The 21,083-nt window shown below is 40.8% G+C and overlaps 2 protein-coding genes across 15 annotated transcripts in view; one reads left to right on the forward strand and one right to left on the reverse strand.

Annotated features, from left to right (window-relative positions):
- Nucleotides 1-21,083, forward strand: part of MEIOB (meiosis specific with OB-fold) — a 1,496,662-nt gene that overhangs the window by 1,391,665 nt on the left and 83,914 nt on the right. For all 14 annotated transcript variants that reach the window (XM_078664882.1, XM_078664879.1, XM_078664881.1 and 11 more), the window contains one exon: nt 10,262-10,360. In XM_078664882.1, the coding sequence (XP_078521008.1) occupies nt 10,262-10,360 (99 nt within the window). The remainder of the gene's footprint in view (nt 1-10,261; nt 10,361-21,083) is intronic.
- The window catches only part of FAHD1 (fumarylacetoacetate hydrolase domain containing 1), a 42,506-nt gene continuing 34,227 nt past the window's right edge, over nt 12,805-21,083 (reverse strand). The window contains exon 2 of the mRNA XM_078664884.1: nt 12,805-17,887. Coding sequence (XP_078521010.1) covers nt 17,155-17,826 — 672 coding nt within the window. The 5' untranslated portion in view covers nt 17,827-17,887 and the 3' untranslated portion in view covers nt 12,805-17,154. The remainder of the gene's footprint in view (nt 17,888-21,083) is intronic.

The raw sequence follows: 21,083 nt of genomic DNA on the forward strand, positions 1-21,083 counted from the left end.
TAGAGAGGACCTGGCTTGGCAGTTTGGGTTGTATTGTTCCAACTCAAGCAGGATCAATGCTTGTTTGCATACGGCTGAGTCTAATCTGAGGTGGTATAGTGGGCAAAACAACACAGGATTGGGATGCAGCACAAGTAATTCACAGTGGTGGGGTTTAATTCAATCACTTTTTTGTTTACTTTAAAAATACAGAAAGGCACAAGATCCCGTGGGATTACAAGATCTCATGGTAAATAGACCGCTACACCGCCACATTTATTTTATTTGTAAAAGAGCACCGCTTGTGAATAAAAATGGTAATAGAATGTTCTTTCTGCAGGTCAGTGTCAGAAATGTGTTATTATTTGCATGCACAAATACCTACATGAATGAGACCAGGAAACGGACAGAAGGTTATTACTGATTTGTTTCTGGGAAGGTGCACACACTATTAAAATGGGCTTAAGTCCTAATGCAAACTGGTCATAATTAAAAACTTTCCAGGTATACTTGTCTGGCTTTTTTAAATCATTGAAGTTGTTGGGATAACCTAGCTGTATTAAAGTAGAGACTGCATGTGTTTTATACTAACCAGATTAAAAAATGGACCACCTTCTCTCTTCAGGTCACAGTTTTTGAGCATTTGATGCCTAGCTTAAGGGATTATTAAACACACACTCCATAAAGCTACAGTGACTTCACTGACCCTGTTGTGGTCGTAATTTCTGCTAAAATGGTGTGCTTTAAAAAATGTCTTACAGTTTTAAATCCTGTTTGCACTTAAGCACTTTAGGGGGCAGCATAGAGTGAATTACATTTTTAAGGGTACTTGTTTGTGCACCTGGCCGTGTTCAGTGCAAGTGATGCTCTTCAGACGCCATTTTGGATTATTAGACACACTCCACAAACGCACAGTGACTACACTGACCCTGCTGTGGTCATAATTGCTGCTATTTCTCCTAAAACGGGGTACTTTTAAAATGTTCTAACAGTTTTAAATCCTGTTTACACTTAGGGGGCAGCACAGGGGGAATTTCATTTTTAAGAGTGCTTGTTCATGCACCTGCCTATGTTTCGTGACGATGGGGCTCTTCAGATGCCTTTTTGGTTGGCGGTCAAGTCCTTGTCCCAAGCTCAGAATTTAATGAGCTGTGGGACACACGCAGTGGGCGCTCCAAAGGCAAGCCCATCTGCACCATGACCGGGCCAGGGGCCGGGAACCCTGCTCAAAAGATGTCTCATATTTATTCTTTGGGCTTGCCTAGTAAAATGAATCTCTCCCAAAGATGAAGTGTGGGCACACCATTCCCGCCAATCTCTGGCCAATAGTAGTAAACCAATAATTTGCATATTACTGAATACACACTCCTTAATGAAACATAGGCATGAATTTTCTATGCTTTGTTGAAGAAAGTTCCCCATACCTAGCCTTCTTGATGGAGACTTGGGTGGAAAATAGCTCAGACCCTGATTTGACTGAGGCTCTTCCCAGTGGCTACTCCATTAAAAGATTGGATCGCATTGTTAAGCAGGGAGGAGAGCTGGCAGTGGTCTGTAGTGACCACTTGGAGGTTTTATGTGAACCTGTTCCAGTCATTGGATGTGAGGGAATGTCCTTTAGGTGCAAATTATCGAATCAAACTTATTTTAATGGCTTTTTGCTTTAGAGGTCCCCAGGCTCAAAAGCAAGTTTCTTAGATAACTTGGGTGACACACTTGAATCTTTCATGCAGTTCGAATATTTTACCTTTTTAGGGGATTTTACCTTTCATTTGGAAGGTGGCAATAGTAAAGAGTCAGAGCATTTATTGCATATCTTAAACAGTTTTAATCTCTGTCAACATGTTAAAGCCCCCACCCATAGAGATGGCCACCTGCTAAAACTGACGTTTTCCTAACAAATCAGATCTGAAGTTTGATAATATTATTCCAAACACCTGGTCGGGCCACAAAATGGTTCATTTTAGTCTAGAAGCTTTTGTTTATTCCACTAATCAACCATATCTACATACTCAACATAAAAGAGTCCAACCTTGGAACAACATTTCTATTCCTGATCTGTTAGATACCCTAGTGGGATCACATTCTCAGTGTACAATAGATGGGAATCTTACAATAGGGACATTGTCGGAGTGGTTAGGAAACTCAATCCCTAAACATGCCTCAGTATAAACTATTAAGAATTATAAAAGTAGACCATCTTTGTACTGGTTCTCCTTACACCTCAAAGAACTGAAGCATAAATGTCCTAGGCAAGAAAAAGTCTGGAAGAAGCAATATAAAGTTGAGGAAAAAATTAAATACAACAATCTAATTCAAGAATATAAAAACGTTATTGTCTTTGAAGAAAACAAGTATTTCTCCACAAAAATCCGAGCTGCTAAGAACTCCACCATAGAATTGTTCAAAACTGTTGAGGGACTGTCTAATTTACCTTCAAACCTTAATTTACCTCCCTGTCAGCTGTTTTGCGACCAACTTGCAGTCTTTTTTCAAGAAAAAGTAAAGCGAATTTTTAACAAATTCAAGATTAAGGATAACTTGCTAAATAGTTCCATCATTCAACTTAACATAGCTTTTGGACCAAGCTGCTTGGTAAAATGTCCCTTACTTCTGGGGGAAAGAGTGATTGAAATTGTTGGTCAAACGTAATCCGGAGCTCCCTCAGATCCCTGCCCCCCTAAAATAATTGTTGGAACAATCTCACCATCTCTCACTGAGTTACTGAATTCCATTTTGGAATCTGGAGCTTTTCTGCTAGACTGGAAGAAAGCTTATATTGTCCCATTGCCAAAAAAGCCAACACTTGATCCTAGAGAGGCAAGTAAAGAATTTCCGCCCACCTCCCGACTGCTTCTACTGTACAAATTTGTGGAGGAGAACGAAGTGTTGGACGCAGCCCAATTCTGCTGCAGGCTGAATCACAGCACGGAGTCCACCTTGGTGGTGGCGGCAAATCAAGTGAGAAACATTTTGGGTAGTGGGTAAAAAGCTGCCATGATTTTGCTAGACCTGTCGGCAGATTTCGACATGGGGAATCATGAGATTCTGATCTCAAGACTGGCAGAGAGGCCTAGCTCTGAAACTACTCTGTTCCTTCCTCTCCCAGAGAGAACATTCAGTGGCTCTGGGTGACTTAGTCTCTACGCTTTTTACTTGGCCATGCGGGATTCCTCCGGGCCCATAATTGAACCCTACATTAGTTAATATCTATGTGGCCCCCTAGACGAAGCTGATTCGGTCTTTTGGCTTCGCTCACCGTGGGATATGCAGATGCTGCACAGCTTATTGTATCCATTTCGAACTACCCAGAAGAGACAGCAGTTCGCTTTAACAACTGCATGAGCAATATAGTCCAATGGATAAGTAAAAACAGTCTCATACTGAATTCATGAAAAACAGAAGTCCTTCTCTTTGGGAAGAACGCACCATCATGGGGCCAATCTTGGTGGCCACAAACTTTAGGTGAACAAAATAACACAAAGAGATGTTGGACAGAGCGCTGCAACTTTTCAGACACTCACCCCCAGTCACAGATCTGGGTTTAATCCATCATCGTTCTTTAGCTCACTTTGCTACCCCCATATGCAAATCAGTCTTGACCCTGTGCCTCATGGGAACAGTCCAGCCCGAACTGCCAAGCCAGGTCTTCCCTGGACTGGAAACAAGCATCCTAGGACCGGTTTTGTGGTAACACCCCTCATCAGCCAGGCTAGCTTGAATCTAGTGGCAAATTGAGCAAGGGACCCACGACTGGACATACCCTGCCAACTAAAGGCAAACAAAGCAAACACAAGGAGATGATGGAAAGAGAGCTGAAACTTTTCAGACACTCAACCCTAGTCACTTTAGGCCCTCTCCTCACACCAGTACCCACAGTAAAAGAATTTGGGGATAATATTTGATTCTAACCTGTTTCATAATGCACCTTTAAATAATATTACATCGTCATGTTTCTTCCTATTATGAAAGATTAGGACTTGAATATTGCAATGCACTATACTTTGCTATTCGTCAGCAGTCCCAGCACAAACTGCACTGCCTCCAGAACGCTGCAGCACGACTACTGAAGAAAATTCCCAAGTTCCAGTCAATGTCAAAAACTTCACTGGTTACCGGTGAAGAAGAGGGTAACATTTAAGGCTTTGTCTCTTCCACAAGGCCCTATATAGAGTTGCTCCTGACTATCTAAGGAAAAATCTTACATGGTATAAGCCCAGTAGATCATTAAGTTCGGCCAACTCCAGAACAATCAGTGTCCAGAGAATCAGGAGATCTGACTGGGCGTGGTCGAAAGCTTCATTCACACCACAGCCCATCTTTGGAACAACCTACCAGAATATTTGAGAAGTCAATCTAATTTTCGGACCTTCAGAAAATGCCTTAAAACCTGTCTGTTTCCCGATTCTTAAATCGAGATGCAATACTGGTTATTAAAGACCACATTAGTCAGTAGGTCACATCAGCACCAAGACGCCATTGGCATTCATGCGCTCTATGAAACATATCAATATCAAACATACACAAACAATTTACAAGCTTTTTCAGAGGTTTGTATTTCAGAATACTGTAAACAGAAATATCTGATATTTATATCCTATCAAATATTGTTTACAAAAATAACGGCCCGTTGGTGTAAATGTTCTATTATTAACTTCAGTGAGGATATATTTTTTTACTTATTGGATAACCAAAAGGAAGAGAGGTGCTGTCAGAGCACATCTTCCTACATCACTTAAACAAAGATAAATAAGGCCCTATGTATCGAACATAGTGAGGAAAGTCAATATTTAATGGACGTGAGCCCGCACCCACCAATAAGTGGTCTGCTTCATCATGGCGCCCTTCCTCACATTGGTATGAGACCACCAATGTGAATTTCTACCCTGGGAGAACAGGGAGCACTTGAAAATGGAAAACAGGAGAACTCCTGTAAATGAATGGGCCTATGAACTGGCGTGGGTGTGATATCTAAATGTAGAAGAGAGGGTAACTTAAAACTTTCTTCTGATTGACACAGAAAAATGAGTATGGTCCCCAGTGGGTAGGAGTAAGTAAGTAAGTAAAAACTTTATTGCATGATTTAAAAAAACCTTTGCACAATACAAAAAATAAAACAATTTTGATACTTATTCAATTAATAGACTTATTAAATACAGTAGTGAGCGTAAAAAACAGAATGCCCAGCCCACCATATGTCCGAACTCTCTTGTTTCTGCCCTGCACCTATGGAAACTGTCTCATGCAAAATGGCTCTTGCCAGGTTTATATTTAGCAGACTGAAGGTGTCCAGCCGGTGTGCACGACCCTTTGTTTGTGTTGATTCTACCTTTAGAGTTCTGTTCGATTCTCTCAAGGTGCCCACAGGGCAGTATTGTCCTTCTTATGGAGGTCCAAGCATCTGCGCCTCTGGCTGAGCTGGCGATTGGCATCTCCCCTTCCCTAGTTTTTTTTACTGCGCAGTCCATAAACCTCACCAGTGCGCAATTTAAATATGTGTTCCGTGGGTCAAAGCAGGCCAATACTGCGGATCTGCAGGATCTGACTTCCTTATTGTTCAAGGCCGTCCGCAGGAGAAGCCTTCTTTCTTTCAGGAGGCTGGGGCACAGGCACACAACATGAGTTATATCTTCCCTATGCTTGCCGCAAAATCGACATGTCTCCGGGGCTTGTTCTCTTTTCCATTTGGGAAGGTAGCAAGACAGGTTAATCACCCCCAATCTTAATTTTAGAAATCTGAGTTTGATGCGTGCATTAAAAGTACAAGTTAAGTAGCTCTGAGGTGTCAGCTGATCGTATGTGATGAGGGTCATCCAACCATGGCTTCTTTTTGCAAGGCTCGCCTTATCTTCCATTGAGGAGAGCTTCTTTGTGCATTTTTTTGCTAACCTTTTAAACTCCTGTTGGCTGACATGCAGGTCCCATGCATCACTCAGGCCTAAGGTTTTTATCCCACTTGACAGATATTGATGCCCCACTTGCTATCGTTTTGTTTTTAGATCGGACCATAGGTGTTCTGCTAAGCTGCCTTCTTTGGGTAGCCTCAGATTGTGGCAGCACATTAGGAAATGCATCATTCTACCCAAAGTTTGCTTACAGATGCCCAGTTCCAGCCTGATTTGTGCCGGTGAAGTGAAGGATGGTAAGTGAAAGACTGTTCTAAAGATGTTTGCTATAATTATATCCAGTTGATCGCTGTCCAATCCCTTAAGCACCTCGCTTCCATATGTTAGTGTTGGAATGACTTTTGCCTGCGCCGGAGCGAAAGTTGGGCCGAATAATTCCTTATGGATGGAACTGAGAGCAAAAGCTAGTGCTGTACCTTTCTTTTTTTGTTCTCCCAAATGGGTTTTGTATCTTCCGTTGTTGTTGAAGATCACTCCTAGGTACTTGTGGCATACTGCTTCTGTAATTCTTTCAGAATTTAAAACCCATGTCAGCTTTTTTGGTCTTCCTGGGCGAATTGCCAAGATTTTTGTTTTCTTGTCGTTTATCACAAGCTCATTCTTGTCTGAGTATGCGGTGGTTGCCTCCATGAGTCTTTGTAGGCCCACCTTTGTGCTGCTTAAGAGAACCACGTCATCTGCATATAAAATATTTGACAGCTGTAGACTGCCTAGTTTGGGAGCATGGGAATTTACTTTGTTGATGGCTTCCGGAAGATCTGCTAAAAATAGATTGAAAAGTGTGGGGGCCAGGACGCATCCTTGTTTCAGTCGTTTTGTTGTAAAAATTGTTCTTGACAGTCTGGAGCCGTCGCCAATCTTAATCCTGACCCAAGTGTCCTGATGCAGTAGTTGTAAGGCTCTTAATAAACCATCTGGGATGTTCAGATCTAGAAGCTTCTGCCACAGCTTGCCCCTATTGACTTTGTCGAATGCTGAACTAAAATCTATAAATCCTATGTAAAGCGATCTGGTGCTAAGCTCCGCCTTATCTATCAAGCACGAGAGAGCCATGAGGTTAACCATAGTGCCTGTCCCGCTTGTAAAGCCAGTTTGGTTTAGTGGGATTATTGAATGTTCCTCTGCCCATTCCCGTAGTGAATTTAGCAAAATCCCTGCAAAGTACTTGGCTTCATTGTCAATGAGAGCAACTAGCCGATAGTTGCTGGGGGATTTTTTGTCCCCTCCTTTGAAGATTGGAACAAGGATCGATCCTCGCCAGGAAGGTGGAATGAGGCCCTTTGCTAAAATGGAAGAAAAAAGTGGAGCTAGTTTGGATGCCCAGAAAGCTGGGTCCTCCTTGAACAGAGCCGGAGGTATTCCGCCTGGTCCTGGGACCCCATCTTTCCGACCCTTTTTTATCTGCCTTTCGATTTGGTCCTTCAAACCTGTGCCATACTCAGTGCGGTTGTCATGCTTTTGTCCCTCTGGTTCTTTATTGTTTTTTAGATTTTTGTGGGAAAGCTCGTCCATTGTTGACCCTGTTCAAAGGTGTTTTGGAACTGTTTTTAACTCTGTTAAAGTGTTGGTGCTCTTTGTGCCAGTGACCTCGTTGTTGAAATGGGTGTGCAGAAAAAAATACTACTCTGACTCCAATATGTTTGATGATGCGGCTTTCTGGACACGACCCCCAAGACTGTTAACAGTACGCCAGAATCTTGCAGAGTTGTTTGACCTTATGTCTTGATATAGTTTGGCCCAGAAGGAGTTCCAGTGTGCCCTGCAATGTTCTCTTTTTAATTCCTTCAGATGCCTGCGAGCTCCTCTCAGTTTGGTTAAGATTGATATATCCATTGGCTTTGTTCTTAATTCCCGCCATTGCCGATTCATGCCTTTTTTCACCGATCGTATTACTGGGTCCCAAGAGATCGACTGTTGGGACCCTGTCGCTTTCCCATGCGTTGTTGGTTTTGCATGTCTGGCTGACAGCTTGCGTGTAAAGCTAGTCCAATTGGCAATTTGATCTTCAATTACCTCACCTGTGATCTCTATCATGTGCTTAGCCTCCTTTGATACTAGCTGTAAGTTTTTAACTGAGCACTTTATTCGTTTCAAGTTGATCGTAAAGCTTTCAAAAGCTAGTGTTCCCGCCTCTTCGTGTTGCATCATTCTGGTACTGAACAATATTTCTTGAGGACTATGATCACTCTCAGGTCTGTCCCCAAACCCGAAGGTAATTACTTTATTCAGGAGAGAAAGATTGACAAAAGTATAGTCGATTAGAGATACACCGGTGTTTGATAAGAATGAAAGGCCATGCGGCTTGTCTGGAGTGAAGCGCCCATTAAGTGCTCTGAGGCCAAGATATTCTAGGTTTCCTTGTAGGGTGCATCCTTTCAGGTCTTTTTTGTGCCATCCAGGGCAATCCTGTGGTGGTATAGCCCAAACACTTTCTTGTGATTTAATTACTTCGGTTTTTTGGAGGACCGACATTAACCACATGTTAAAATCTCCAGAAAGTACAATGTCCGCTTTCGGAAACCTTGATCTCATTCTTAGTACTGTCGCTATAAACTCTTTTGAGACTTTTTGCCTGGACGCGGAATTTGGACAAATGTACACATTCAGTAAAATTATGGTTCTGGGCTGGCCTTGGGCGGAGTTGAAGGAAATTCCCACAGACTGGAAAGAATAGGATGAACTTGCGAGATCCCATGAAGTAATTGCGTTATTTGTTGATATGAAAATCGCTAGACCTCGGCTGCCTCTTCCTGATGATTTCACTTTGGTGGCAGGTGTATGGTGAGTTTTAAACCCTTCCAAGTGCTGCAGCTCTGTCAGCCATGTCTCTTGTAAAAGTATGATCTCGAATGACCGAAGGTAAGTGATCATCGATTCTTCTCCCAATTTATTCGATAGACCATTAATATTCCAAGAGCAGACCCTTAGTGGGCAGGTTCCCTTTTCCTTTTGACTGCTGATTTGTCATCGTAGCAGCCGGGTTGAATTTAGTGAGCCCGCCAACCATGACCATGAGCAGGTCTGTTCCATTTCCCCTTCGGATTTATACAGGCCGTCTCGTGCCTTTTGATCTTCCGAGTCAGGGGCAGGAGTCTTTTCCCGGGCACTCCTCAAGACCGAGTAAACTTTTCTTTGTTCCGCACGTGGGTGGTCAGTAGGTCGGATTATCTGAAGGACATACGGATATCCTAGTTCCCTGCCGGGAAGTATAGTGATGCCCCACTGGTTAATGATTTCAGTGTGGCTTAAGATCTTATTCGTTACCTCACTAGAGCGCCAGGTGACCTTCGTAGTTTCATTTGTTTGCCCCCGTCCCGGTGCTACGAATTCAATTGAGATGATGTCTTGTGAGGTTACAGCATTTGACAACCCGATGGCATCTATCATCTTAATGATGTTCCCGCGGTTTAATATGTTACAGCGGCCTTTTGACTTATACTCTGGGTATAGGAGTGTGATGGTTGTAGCTCCGTGAGAAGAGGCCCTATCAACCCCGGTTGGAGACTCAGGTCTTGTCGCCCCTCGGGCTTGGGCTGGTCCCATCCAGGGTCCAAGTACTCCCCCCTTCGCTTTTTTTTTTTTGTTCGAGTGTGGGGGGCGATATTTCCAATGCTCTTGGGCTTTTTTGAGCTGCATCACAACCTTTTTTCGTCTTGTCTCCTTTGTCCAGCGCCGATGGTAAAGAGTTGTCCTGATAAGATTTGTGCTGGCTGCTGACTTTAGTCTGATTTTGCTCTTTAGTGTTTCCGGGCGACTCTAATAGCCTAATTCGCCTGTGGCTCACATCACTTGTTGAGGGCATAGGGTCCAAAACTGGGCCTTTGGTGATAATACTTGATTCTGTGTCCCCGCCCCCCCCCCCCCATTGCTTGAGTAGACCTGGTCCACTCCTGCTCTTTCTTTTTCCCTCACGGGGGGTGAAGAGCCCTTCTGGTACTGCTTAACACGACTTGATGGAATTTTTTGGTTTCCTATCCCCTTAATTGCCTCATCTGTGCTGGTTTGGTCATTTTGCCCGATTGAATCTGCACGACTTGATGGAGTTTTTGGGTTTCCTAACCCCTTGGTTTCCAGTGGGTAGGAGTAAAATAATCGGGGGGAAATCTTGACCTTTGCAAGGTAGGTCGGCATGTATCAGCCCTGTTGATAGCCCTAAAATGGGTGCGGTTTTTGATTGCCCTCAAATGGGTTGCAGGATATTACTTAAAGGGAGCAGGCAGTCATTTTGGATGTTAAAAGTTAATGAGATTCTCAGACCACCTGCGTGAGGCAAAATACTTCATGCGACATCATATGTTAACTTTAAAACAATAAATCTTCATACATGCTCACAAATATACATTTACTTTGGTAATGCATTTAATTTATTTTCACAGATGTTTGCCTCGTCCAGCTCCAGAACTGGAATAAGAATAAACTTGCTTTCATGCAAAATAGCAGACCCGTTCGAAGCAAGTCGAAACTTGTCTGGAAATGTAAGTGTAAATAAAGGTTGCCTGTCGAAATGAATGGGGCTTCAAGTTCACTTTGCTGATGAGGTTAAGTTTGACTACTTCTAAATTATATTGTAGTATTTCTATAGCTTGTGGTCACATAAATTCCCTCCCTCATCTGTAATAGGTCTGGGTAGACAAGCCAAGTGATGGATTTAGTGTACAAGAAACTTTCTGGCGCAAACCCTCTGTCATTGGTGCATGTTCCAGCTAGGGGCTTTTAGGATGAAAACACAATATCTGTGTCGAAGGGATTTGAAGGACAACACATAACGATTGATGTATTTAGTTATCAGTAGCAATCAAATGTTTTAGTTAGTATTTTTATGACTTCCCTGAAGATTGTTTTATTGTGCATTAAGCAAGCTCCTGAAATGTCTAGGTAAGAGGTAGGCTTCCTGCGCGAAGCATTCATATGTCGCTTCTGTAATTGTATGCTTTTAATTAACGTGTACCTTTTCATGCATTTATATTATTTACTGCATATATACTTGTTTATTTCACGCATCTGCACAATTTCATGCATTTATCAACTCGATTGATATTATTTACACTGGCTAATGCTAATGGCATTGGATGAGCATTGATTAAAACCCACGAAGTCACGTTGAAGGTTCAAAGTTAAATTTCTCATGTTGTCATTGTCAAAAATACAGTACAGTTGAAACTGATGCAGTTAATAGAGGGTACTGTGGGCAGATTGGCATCTCTTCGTAAGGGGACAGAATGGTTCAAAACAGATGAGATTGGTCTAAATAATGCAGTCATTAGGAGGCTTAAATGGAAAATGGAGAAATATATGTTCTACAACATGGCAAGAAACACACCTTGTGAAATTTCACATAGCCTCTAGTAGTGAGGCATTAACTTTATACGTATGTATGTAAGAAAGAAATTGGAATGCAGGCTCTTATTTATAATTGCTCCAAATACAAAAATATTTTTTTCTGAAGTGCCTGGTAAAAAAATATGCGTCCCAAAAAAAACTTGTTCGCTTTACTTGAATTGAAAATGTATTTGTTTTTAAGTACTGTGCAAAAATATGTCTTCAAACTCAAAACAGCGTTAGAGATTATTTTATTACCAATATATCCAGTTGTAATAAAACTATGAAAACCATGTTTACAACTTGCACAGCTGTATTGTTTTGTTTAACTTTGTGAGACTAAAATCGGATTTATTGCAATGAAACATTCAATCTTTTCTAAACAATGAAACATGGCAATATTCAAAAACAGCTGGGCTCCAGATACATTCCGTTATATCAGCTGCACAGATTTTAGTGGCCAGAGATGCCCACTATTACATGTTCTGGTCCACACCTAGCGAGTAACAATTGCTTTTACTTACTTCTGCCCACTCCCTCACTGACACACCCATGCCACCAGCAAATATGGGAATTATGGGTCGAGCAGCAGGTAAGGGCTACAACAGAAGGGGGTGGGTGGTGGGGTCATTGCAGGTGGTTATTGTCTCGAAGACCAGTACGGCTTTTGGCACCACTCCTCAAGTTTGGCAACCATGCCTCACTGGAAGTCAAGGAAGGGCAGATCCGAAAAAAACCATAAGTGAATGCAGATTTTCATTTCTGGTGGCGAAAAGATTAGCACAGTTGCCGCTGCTGAAAGACAAGCCACTATCCCTTTTTAGTTTGTTTTTCAACTCCACCCCTACCTTGAAGTAGGGTAGTAAGTAGCAGCACACCTTTATTTTTCACAACTTCTAAAGGTGATCCCTCTTACTTTTACACTCAGCACAGCTGGAGGTAGTCTACTGACTAAGGAAAAGAAGACTTTTTTTGTTGCATGGGAATATTTTCTCTAGCGTGTTTTTCAGCCGCTACTCCAGTAGAGAAACAGGAGAGGCACAGAAAACAGGAAAAGCTGCAATTCATTACCATGGGGTTCAGATCTAATAGTCCCTTGGCCAACAAGCAAATGTAAGCCAAAATGGATGGGACCGAGCTTTAGCCCAGAGTGATTGGTCAGATCAACACACGAGACGGACTTTATAGCCTTGTCAAACTTGGTTCTTGTGAGTGTGTTTTCGGCTAGATGCAGATACTCTGCTTCCTACTAGGACACACCGGGATACAGTTGAAAAAGGTAATGACTTCCTTTGATATGTAGAGAGCAGATCTGAGGGCTTGGACTGGGTTGAGAGTCCGAGAATGCTTCCTGAACCGGCTAATAACTGTACCTGCAAAGGAAGCCTTTCGATTGGCTGACCAGCTCCCAGTCTTCCATTTCGGTTGTTAAGGGAAATCTTCTACAGTGATCACAGCAGTATGTGTTTGGACTGTGTCGTTTCGACTTAAAGAACCAATATATTTTTGTGGTCAATTGAAGACATTCATTTCTCAGCCAAGTTTGTTGCTGTTCATTACCATTAAGGAAATGCAAAATTATGGACTTGCATTAACATTATTAACTGACATAAAAAAGACATTTATTAAAACGAGAAAATTAAGAAGGGTGACAAAATGAGGACAAATGGCATACAAATGATCTCTAAAAACATTTATGGGTAAGTAATTTAATCCTTAAGAAAGGAATGGTTTAAAAACAAGATATGTAGAGGCAATCGCTGAAAGCTAGACAAAAAGCACAGGGCTAACATTTACAAACATCAGAGAGTTAACTGGCACACTGAACTCAGTCCTTGTGAACAGAATAATCTATGGACTTTAAACGAAGCATCAACTAAAGAATGCCGATATCACAGCAACACTGGTTCCCGTTTCATTGTAGGTGGAGAGCTACACGGTCCCGTCCAATTTCACTTAAAGATGATTGCAATGATTTTAATTAATCAAGCAATGAAGATTTTATATATATATATATATATATATATATATGTCACTTAAAGATTGTTACAATTAAAGACACACCAAAAACATACATCACGTGTTACTAGGCCAAAGAATCCCTGGTTCCTGGCCCATTATAGGTGGTAAAATCCCCATATGCACTATCACGCTGCAAATATCGAACCAGCTGTTTCACAAAAAATATAAGCAGAACAAAGACTGTATAATGCAATACAGAGAAATTTTTTGAAGTGGTAAAAGCATAATTAGAAGGAATGTGATGGAGACCTATCTTAATTTTCAAGGTCTGTATGATGACTTATCTTATAATATGATACGCCAACATTGTTTGTAAAATATGCAGTAGTGCAAAGTATGGAACAAACGTTGTTTGCACGGTGTCCTACCATTATATAGTGATTGCAATATAGACCTACAGAAATGTTGCATAAATATTAGTGGTAAGTCTGTGTGCGAGGATGTGGAGTTAAGAATAAATATATACTTACCTTCACGATGGAGTGGCGTTGGTGTTTCTGTTGTTCATATTTAGTCCGCGATATAGTAGCATACAAACTTTTTGTACTTTTTTTGTTGCATGGGAATATTTTCTCTAGTCCATATAAAATAAAAAAAATTGCACATGGGCAAACAAGGAGGAATTAGATTTTTCTCTAGTTTGCTTGGTTAGACCGAATAGGAGGGTCTCTGCGGATAAAATGCCAAAATTGAAATCAGTTTGTCCCCTTTTCCATTTTGAAAGCACTGTAAACACTGCAAAATGTTTTGTACTGTTCTTAAAAAAAAATCCAGTTGCAAAAATCTGATTGTAACAAACAATAAACCAAACCCATTTGCAATAGGCCTATGCACACAGTATCAAAAGAGACCTTCTTTCAGTATAGTATAGGTTGTAGGAGAGATTTAGAAAAACACATAAGCTAAATAACATTGAAAAGAAGTAATTGTGATTGTTGGTAGTTGTTCTTTATTCCAAAACTGTTGCCCAGCCAAGACGTGTTTCGTCTGGGGAAATACCCCACGACTTCTTCAGGGCTTCTGCCAAAACTTGTTAGGCTGAACATCTCTCTGCTGGTTGTACTTTCGTTCCGGCTGGTATGATAAAAACTTCTAACTTGCAGTCCTAGTAATGGACGTTAACTGGAGCTAGGAGTCAGTTTCAGATGGAATGTAATGGTCCTGAGTAAGTAGCACTCTGTAGGCAAAACAGGCGCAGTTAGAAGACCGAGAAATAGATACCAAGTAAGGTAATCTACGTCAGCGAGTACGCTGAATATACCATAGTGCGGTTCGTTGAAGACCCGTAAGAGACCCAGTGTGCCCCATTCCATATTAAGAGAACAAAAAAGGTATTTTAAAAACAATCTGGTCTGTCTTCTAGCACATTTTACATAATGTGACCCTAGGCAAGTGTTACTGCTGGGAAAGAAGTGAAGAGCGAAAGGCACAGGAGCATTGGCATAACGCAAATGATGCCCCCCTCCAGAACGTGATGAGAGTCCCCAGTGTATCCCATATCTCTCAGATATTTATTGGCATTACGCTGAATGAGGTTCCCTGATGGGCTGGGAAGCCCTTTGAAAGATTGGGGGCCCCTACAGCGCAGGAGCCTGCACAAGTAAATACTTTATTCATATGAACACAGCCTTGTTGAATATTATTCCAATTGTTAGGCTTCTATTACAATTCGGACCTTTTAGTTATTCATATGATCATATATCTGTCATCATAAGATCATAAGGATCGTACAGAATAAAGAGGACATGCAACCATTTCTGAATTAACTGTTGTTTGGTGCAGTAGTGCCCCTTTGTGGCCAAATCAGTCAAGTGGCCAAATGAACCCCTACCCAAAATGTCTTTAAGTGTCAGTACAATTCTTTAGGATAAAGAGGTTCTCTAGTGAACCTTCTAAGTGTGTTTTGTTTATTTTGATGAGCATAACTTTCAGCTGGAATTTTCATAGTTTGTTACTTTTTCATTATGATCCATAAACTAAGGAATGAAACAGTAAATTAGGTTTGAAAGCAGTATAGATTTGTTTACATCCCATTGGGGCATATGGGTAGTTTACAAAAGATTAATTAAAGGAACTACCGAGGTTTTTGGGGAACTTCTGATGTCAGACAATCATCTCCTAGGGAACTACTGGACTAATATTTAACATCTAGGGCCAGATGTATCAAGGCTTTTTGTGTCCACAAACTGGCCGATTCTGCAAAATGCCTTTTGCAATGTATCAAACTTGGCATTCGCAATATGAGTAATCGCAATTTTTCGCGATTACCTAAATTGCGAATGCAGTTAGGGAATCGCAATTTGTGATTCCCTAAATTCAATGCAGGAAGCAGTTAAAAATTGCGAGCCTGGTTTAAGAAATCACAAATTACCACCAACTTGAAGTTGGTGGCAATTTGCAAATCCTAAGAAAAATTCACATTTTTGTAAGTGCCATGTGGCACACATACATGCGCTTAGGGCATGTCTGTGCGCCATATATGCACACTTACCTTTTTTGGGGGTGCATCAGGGTGGCCTTTTGGCCCCCCTATCATCCTTGAAATTGCATTCGCAATTTGCGAGTACCTATTTGGAACTCGCAAATTGCGAATATCTTCCCATTCATTCCTATGGGCATAGGCCCATAGGAATGAACCGGAAGGCATTCTTTGATAGCGAATCACAATTTGAGATTCACGAATAAGGAATATGTAGGAATCGCAATTTTATTTGCGAAACAAACATACATTGCATTTTGCAAATCTATAATAGCGAATTGGTAAAATTTACTATTATAGACTCGCAAAATACAATGTTGATACATCTCACCCCTAGTGCCTCACCCAGAGTGAAGGTCAAAATAAAAAAGCATTGCCAAAGCCAATTCGGTCTCAACTTTAAACCCTCCTTCCAGGTAATTTTGAAATTTTGTGTAGATTAGCCTAATGCATTCTGAGTGTTGTAGTAAAGCATTGCTTCTGTTGAAATAATCAGACTAACAGTAATACACCTTACATGTTATAACCTTAAAACAATGATTGAAAGTGAAATGTTCAGCAGTTTTAATCGAGTCTGTAATAACCTGGACTCAGGTGGACAGCCCATCGCGCACAAACCCAATCCTTTGACAGCATTTGTTATCTTGCTGGCAGCCATCTTTTGCTTATTTGAAACTCCATTAGAAGATGGCCAACGAGCGTCCGCCACAGCGGTCTTCTTAATTTGTGTTTTTTAGGTTTTGAGAAGCCTCTTTATAAGGGAGACATCGTAAATGTACCAGACATTTTGAAATGGTTTGACTTTGTCAGTGCTTATGAAGCAAATCAACAAGCATTGAGAAAGCCAGAATAAGAGAGCCGCTGTCAAATAGCATGCCTCTGGGTGCATAACCTGCACTAGGGGCTGGTGGTGGGCGAGGTTGTGAGAGTGGGCTTGCATCACAATCGAAAGGACACAACGGGGGACTACTTTAAGCCCTATATAAACTTCCACAACACGCCACCGCTTTAATGTTTGCCCGCGTACACAATGGCGATTGGAAAAAAAAAACACTATTAGCCAAGGAATGAAGTGGGCTGATCTAAAGCCTCTCTTGTTATGTCTGCATGTATTTGTCGGTCAGTAAAATGAGGTTCTCCAACTATCTGTTGACAAGACTTACAGTTTAACTTTCATGACCACAGGGCTTATTCAGCCACATTGACTAAGCCTCCCATGTTGATGGAAAAGTATATATACACACACTGCTATGTATAATGCATACAGTTAAATGCCTTTACACGGTAGTAAGCAAGGACCGTCGTTGTTGACAATACTATATTTCATCCAGTGTGGAATTTCCTACAGCCCTTGCCCCTGGCGGTATCAAAATTGGGAGGAATTGCGAACGTGACTTACATTATTAAGATTAGCTTTAGTTTTGAAAAGCTTGTACGGATTAGATTATTTTAATTTGAGGTTTTCTGTTTCTGGACTGTAAACTTCATGGATAAAATGCCATCTATCCCAGCGTGGATCTCATCATGTTCCTTGACAGCAGCCACTCCTTTTGGAGTCCCAGTCAGAATCAGGTCCCCCTCTTCTAGTGCTATGATGTTACTGATATAGCTAACGAGAAATGGAATAGAGAAGATCATCGATGACGTATGTCCTTCCTGTCTTAGTTGATCATTCACCTTCAGCCAAATCTTCAGATTGTGGGGGTCTGGAATTCTTTCTTTTGATATGAAATCGCTAACAGGGCATGATGTGTTGAAGGCTTTAGCCAAAGTCCATGGCATTCCCTTTTTCTTGCATTCATCTTGCATGTCTCTAGCAGTCATATCCAGACACAGAGCATACCCTTCAACATGATCCATGGCGGCTTTCTGGGATATTGAGACTCCTTGTTTACCGATTACTACTCCCAGTTCTACTTCATGGTGCAAGTTGTTGCTGTAGTACGGCACAAGAACAGGGGCTCCTTCCTTTACATAAGCGGATGGTGGCTTCAAAAACAAGACTGGTTCGGTTGGGATAGCATTTTTTAACTCTGTGGCATGTTCAGCATAATTTCGTCCGACACAGATAATTTTTCTTCCCCATTCCCAAAACATAGTAAGATTTTTGGATGAAGCCATTACTTATGCAGAGTTGTACTTTAAATGTCGGAGGGTCCAGTATTTACAGTTTAGCACAGACCTGCGAAACAAAATAGAAAAATTAGGTATTTTAGTATCAAGCACTTTAATATTCACCAAAGCCTGCTTTCTTGTCAATTACTTTCTAATACATGAAAGTGAAATATCCATATGTCCATCTGTACTTACCTTTCCAGTCTTGATCTTCTTAGTGAAAGCCATATTTTTTGGATAAGCAACAATTGTGTGATTTAACACCAGTTTCGTTAATTAGATGTAAATGTATTCTTCGTAGTTATCCTTAAAATCTGGCATGGATCTAGCCCTCATTATTACATGCTGGCCAAGCTTTCCTCAGCACCTTTTCCGGAAATGGGGAGAAAATGTCAAAGTGCTACACACAGTCACATACAATTGCTGGACCCTTGCTTGAACATACTATGTACATGCAAGTACTCTTCTTACAGGTGCTTGTAGAGATAGCCCCATTTTGAATATTTCTTAACGTGCAATTTGTGTGTCACCTTCCTATGTAGTAGCACTGTGTGCCTATCTTTGCTCATCTGTGGGCTATACAGATGCAGGGGATAAGTTATTGTGCCCATGGGAATGTTCACTTACTTTTTTTTAAGGTTTTGTAGCTCAAGCACAACGCAAGAAAATAAATTACTGTTAGGCATAGCTAATTTTCAGATGTGTATTATGAACAAACTTAAAAGGTTGTGTTTCCAAATAAAATTGTTTTCTGATTGAAGCAAAACCTATTGATAAACATTATTCTAAGTATCTATTACCTTGCTGAATCTTAACAAGGAAAATTTGCCTAACTGTGTATATATATATATATATATATGTGTATATATATATATATATATATGTGTATATATATATATATATATATATATATATATATATATATATATATATTCATTCCTACGGCTCCTGTTGCAGCCGACGCCCTGAAGGGGTGGAGCACCACACAGTGGAGGAACACACTAGTATTGAAATCTTAGAACACAACATGCATTGGCATAGCCAATAGGTCTCGCTTTTGGGACCATATAAGTATTTAGTTATGCAGCACAATATCCTTGGTGCAACAACATCAACTGTTGCATGGCTAAACACTTATAAGGTCCCAAAGGCAAGACCTATTGGCTAGGCCAATGCTTGTTTTGTAAATGTCATGACTTTTACCAGGCGTTTTTATTGCCTTTATTGAAGAAATGTTGCTTTATTAGATGTAGACCTGCTTTATGCTTCTTACAAATGCTATCCACAACTGAGGTGTGCACCTCAGTTGCTCTCTTTTTGAAATCTACCATTCAACCCTGTAATTCTCTGCTTTGTTAATTGTATTCATGTATGAAATATTTTATCATGTAAAATGTATGTATCTATTTTAGCTGCTATATGATCGTCTAATATCTAACGGATTGGCATTGTGCATGTTTTATTATTAACTTCGTTCTGTCTTATTTTTCATGAGCTGTTATAATTTTTCAATAATCAAGTAAAATTTATTGATTGGTTATGGTGTTCAAACTCCTCCAAAACGAGCCGTTCTAAAGAAAGGACTGTAAGATATACTATTTACCGTTGAAAAGCCCCGAATGGAGCAAAGGCAAAAAAGGATAAATGTATAAATATAAATACACTTCAGGGTAAAATAGAGCTTTAAAACCTGGCATTGTATAACAGAGACTATCAAAGCAGGTACAGTTGGTGCGCAGAGGAAAATAAACCTAGTGCTACAAATGGCGCCATGGGGGACATTGTAGGAGTCACAAAAGGATAAAGCATATTCTGAATTTCTATCACAGGGCCAGCTGTACGTTCGTGGCTATTTGAAAACTGGTCTTCATGGCACAGAAGGACATTTCTTCCCATGGAGAATGGTGTGCCTGGCCCCTCTAGTGAACATTCACGTACAAAAAATACCAGTAACTGAGCGCGTTCTGTTCAGGCGCCACACCAGCTGTGCTACCGATTCATGTAGAGAATCACTTATTTTATTTCAGATCTGTGTATTGCAAAATTAATGAAGGACAAATGAAATGCAAATGACGTGATTATAAACAAATGGCAAATGAAATACAAAAATGCTATACACAAATGAGTGATTAAAAATGACGGGCAAGTGAAATCCACAAATGCTACATTCAAATGAATGATTATAGATGAAGGGCAAATCGGATCCAAAAATGCTATATTCAAAAGAGTTGTTACTGCTGTCTCTTGTGAACATATTTGGAATATTTCGAGCTTAAAGAGCGTGTTTCACGAGATCTTAAAAATGATTTGGTGTTCTTCCTTAGAAGAGAACAACATGTTATTCAGAAGAAGGGCAGTGAAACCATTAAGGATGCAGCTGGAGTTGAGAGGACTGCGGCTGAGGTTTGATAACAGAGGCCTATAAAGAAAATAAACAAGCGCGGCTGCGATGCAGAACAGATGGCACCCTGCACGCCTCTGCTCGGTCCCACAAGCTGCAGGCCACCACACGCACGAGTGATGGTCTGAAGTGATTGCTAGAGGCCCTCTCCTAGGGCAGCGCATGCGTGCTGCGCTAGGCTAGACCTAAAAAGGTTGCAGTCCAAAAATCATCCAATCAGGCCAGATAAAATGCACCATCAGTCATTTATTCAACACATGAAAAAGGCATGTTTCAGCCATGACTGCCTTGATCCTTATTGTATTGGGATATGGGTAAATGTATGTGTGTATATATCTATATATATTTGAAGCACAGCTTTCCTCCAAGACACGTCTTTCAGCAATTTCTTACAGCATGCGACTCTAGAAGAAGAAAGAGGCAGCACAGCCAGGTATATTATTCCAACACTCGTATCTTATTTTTTTGTATTTTCAAAAAGTTCAAGTGGTGACAAGACAGAAAATATGGTGACGCGTTTCGGTCAGAGCCTTTAACTGCGCATAAGGTTAATAAAGTGCAGGTGAATTTAAAAAGGGCCCTAAGCGCCTCCCACACCCGAAATTTTAAAAGAACCCACATTGTAAATATTAAAAGAACAAACCACTTGAACACTCAAAGCAGGGCTGAATAAATGTTTCATATCCATGTACCTCAACATTACATTGCATTATGCATTTCAAGTGTGCAGAAAAATTGCAATGAACAGCATTCTCAATAATATCAATGTCACAGTGAAATTCTTTTTGCAAATCAGCATAGATTTGATCCCTTCAGTCTTGGCGGTTGTTTGTATATACATGAATATTTTTTGGCTTCCAGA

Source organism: Lissotriton helveticus, chromosome 10 (assembly GCF_964261635.1).
Source record: "Lissotriton helveticus chromosome 10, aLisHel1.1, whole genome shotgun sequence".
Taxonomy (NCBI): Eukaryota; Metazoa; Chordata; class Amphibia; order Caudata; family Salamandridae; genus Lissotriton; species Lissotriton helveticus.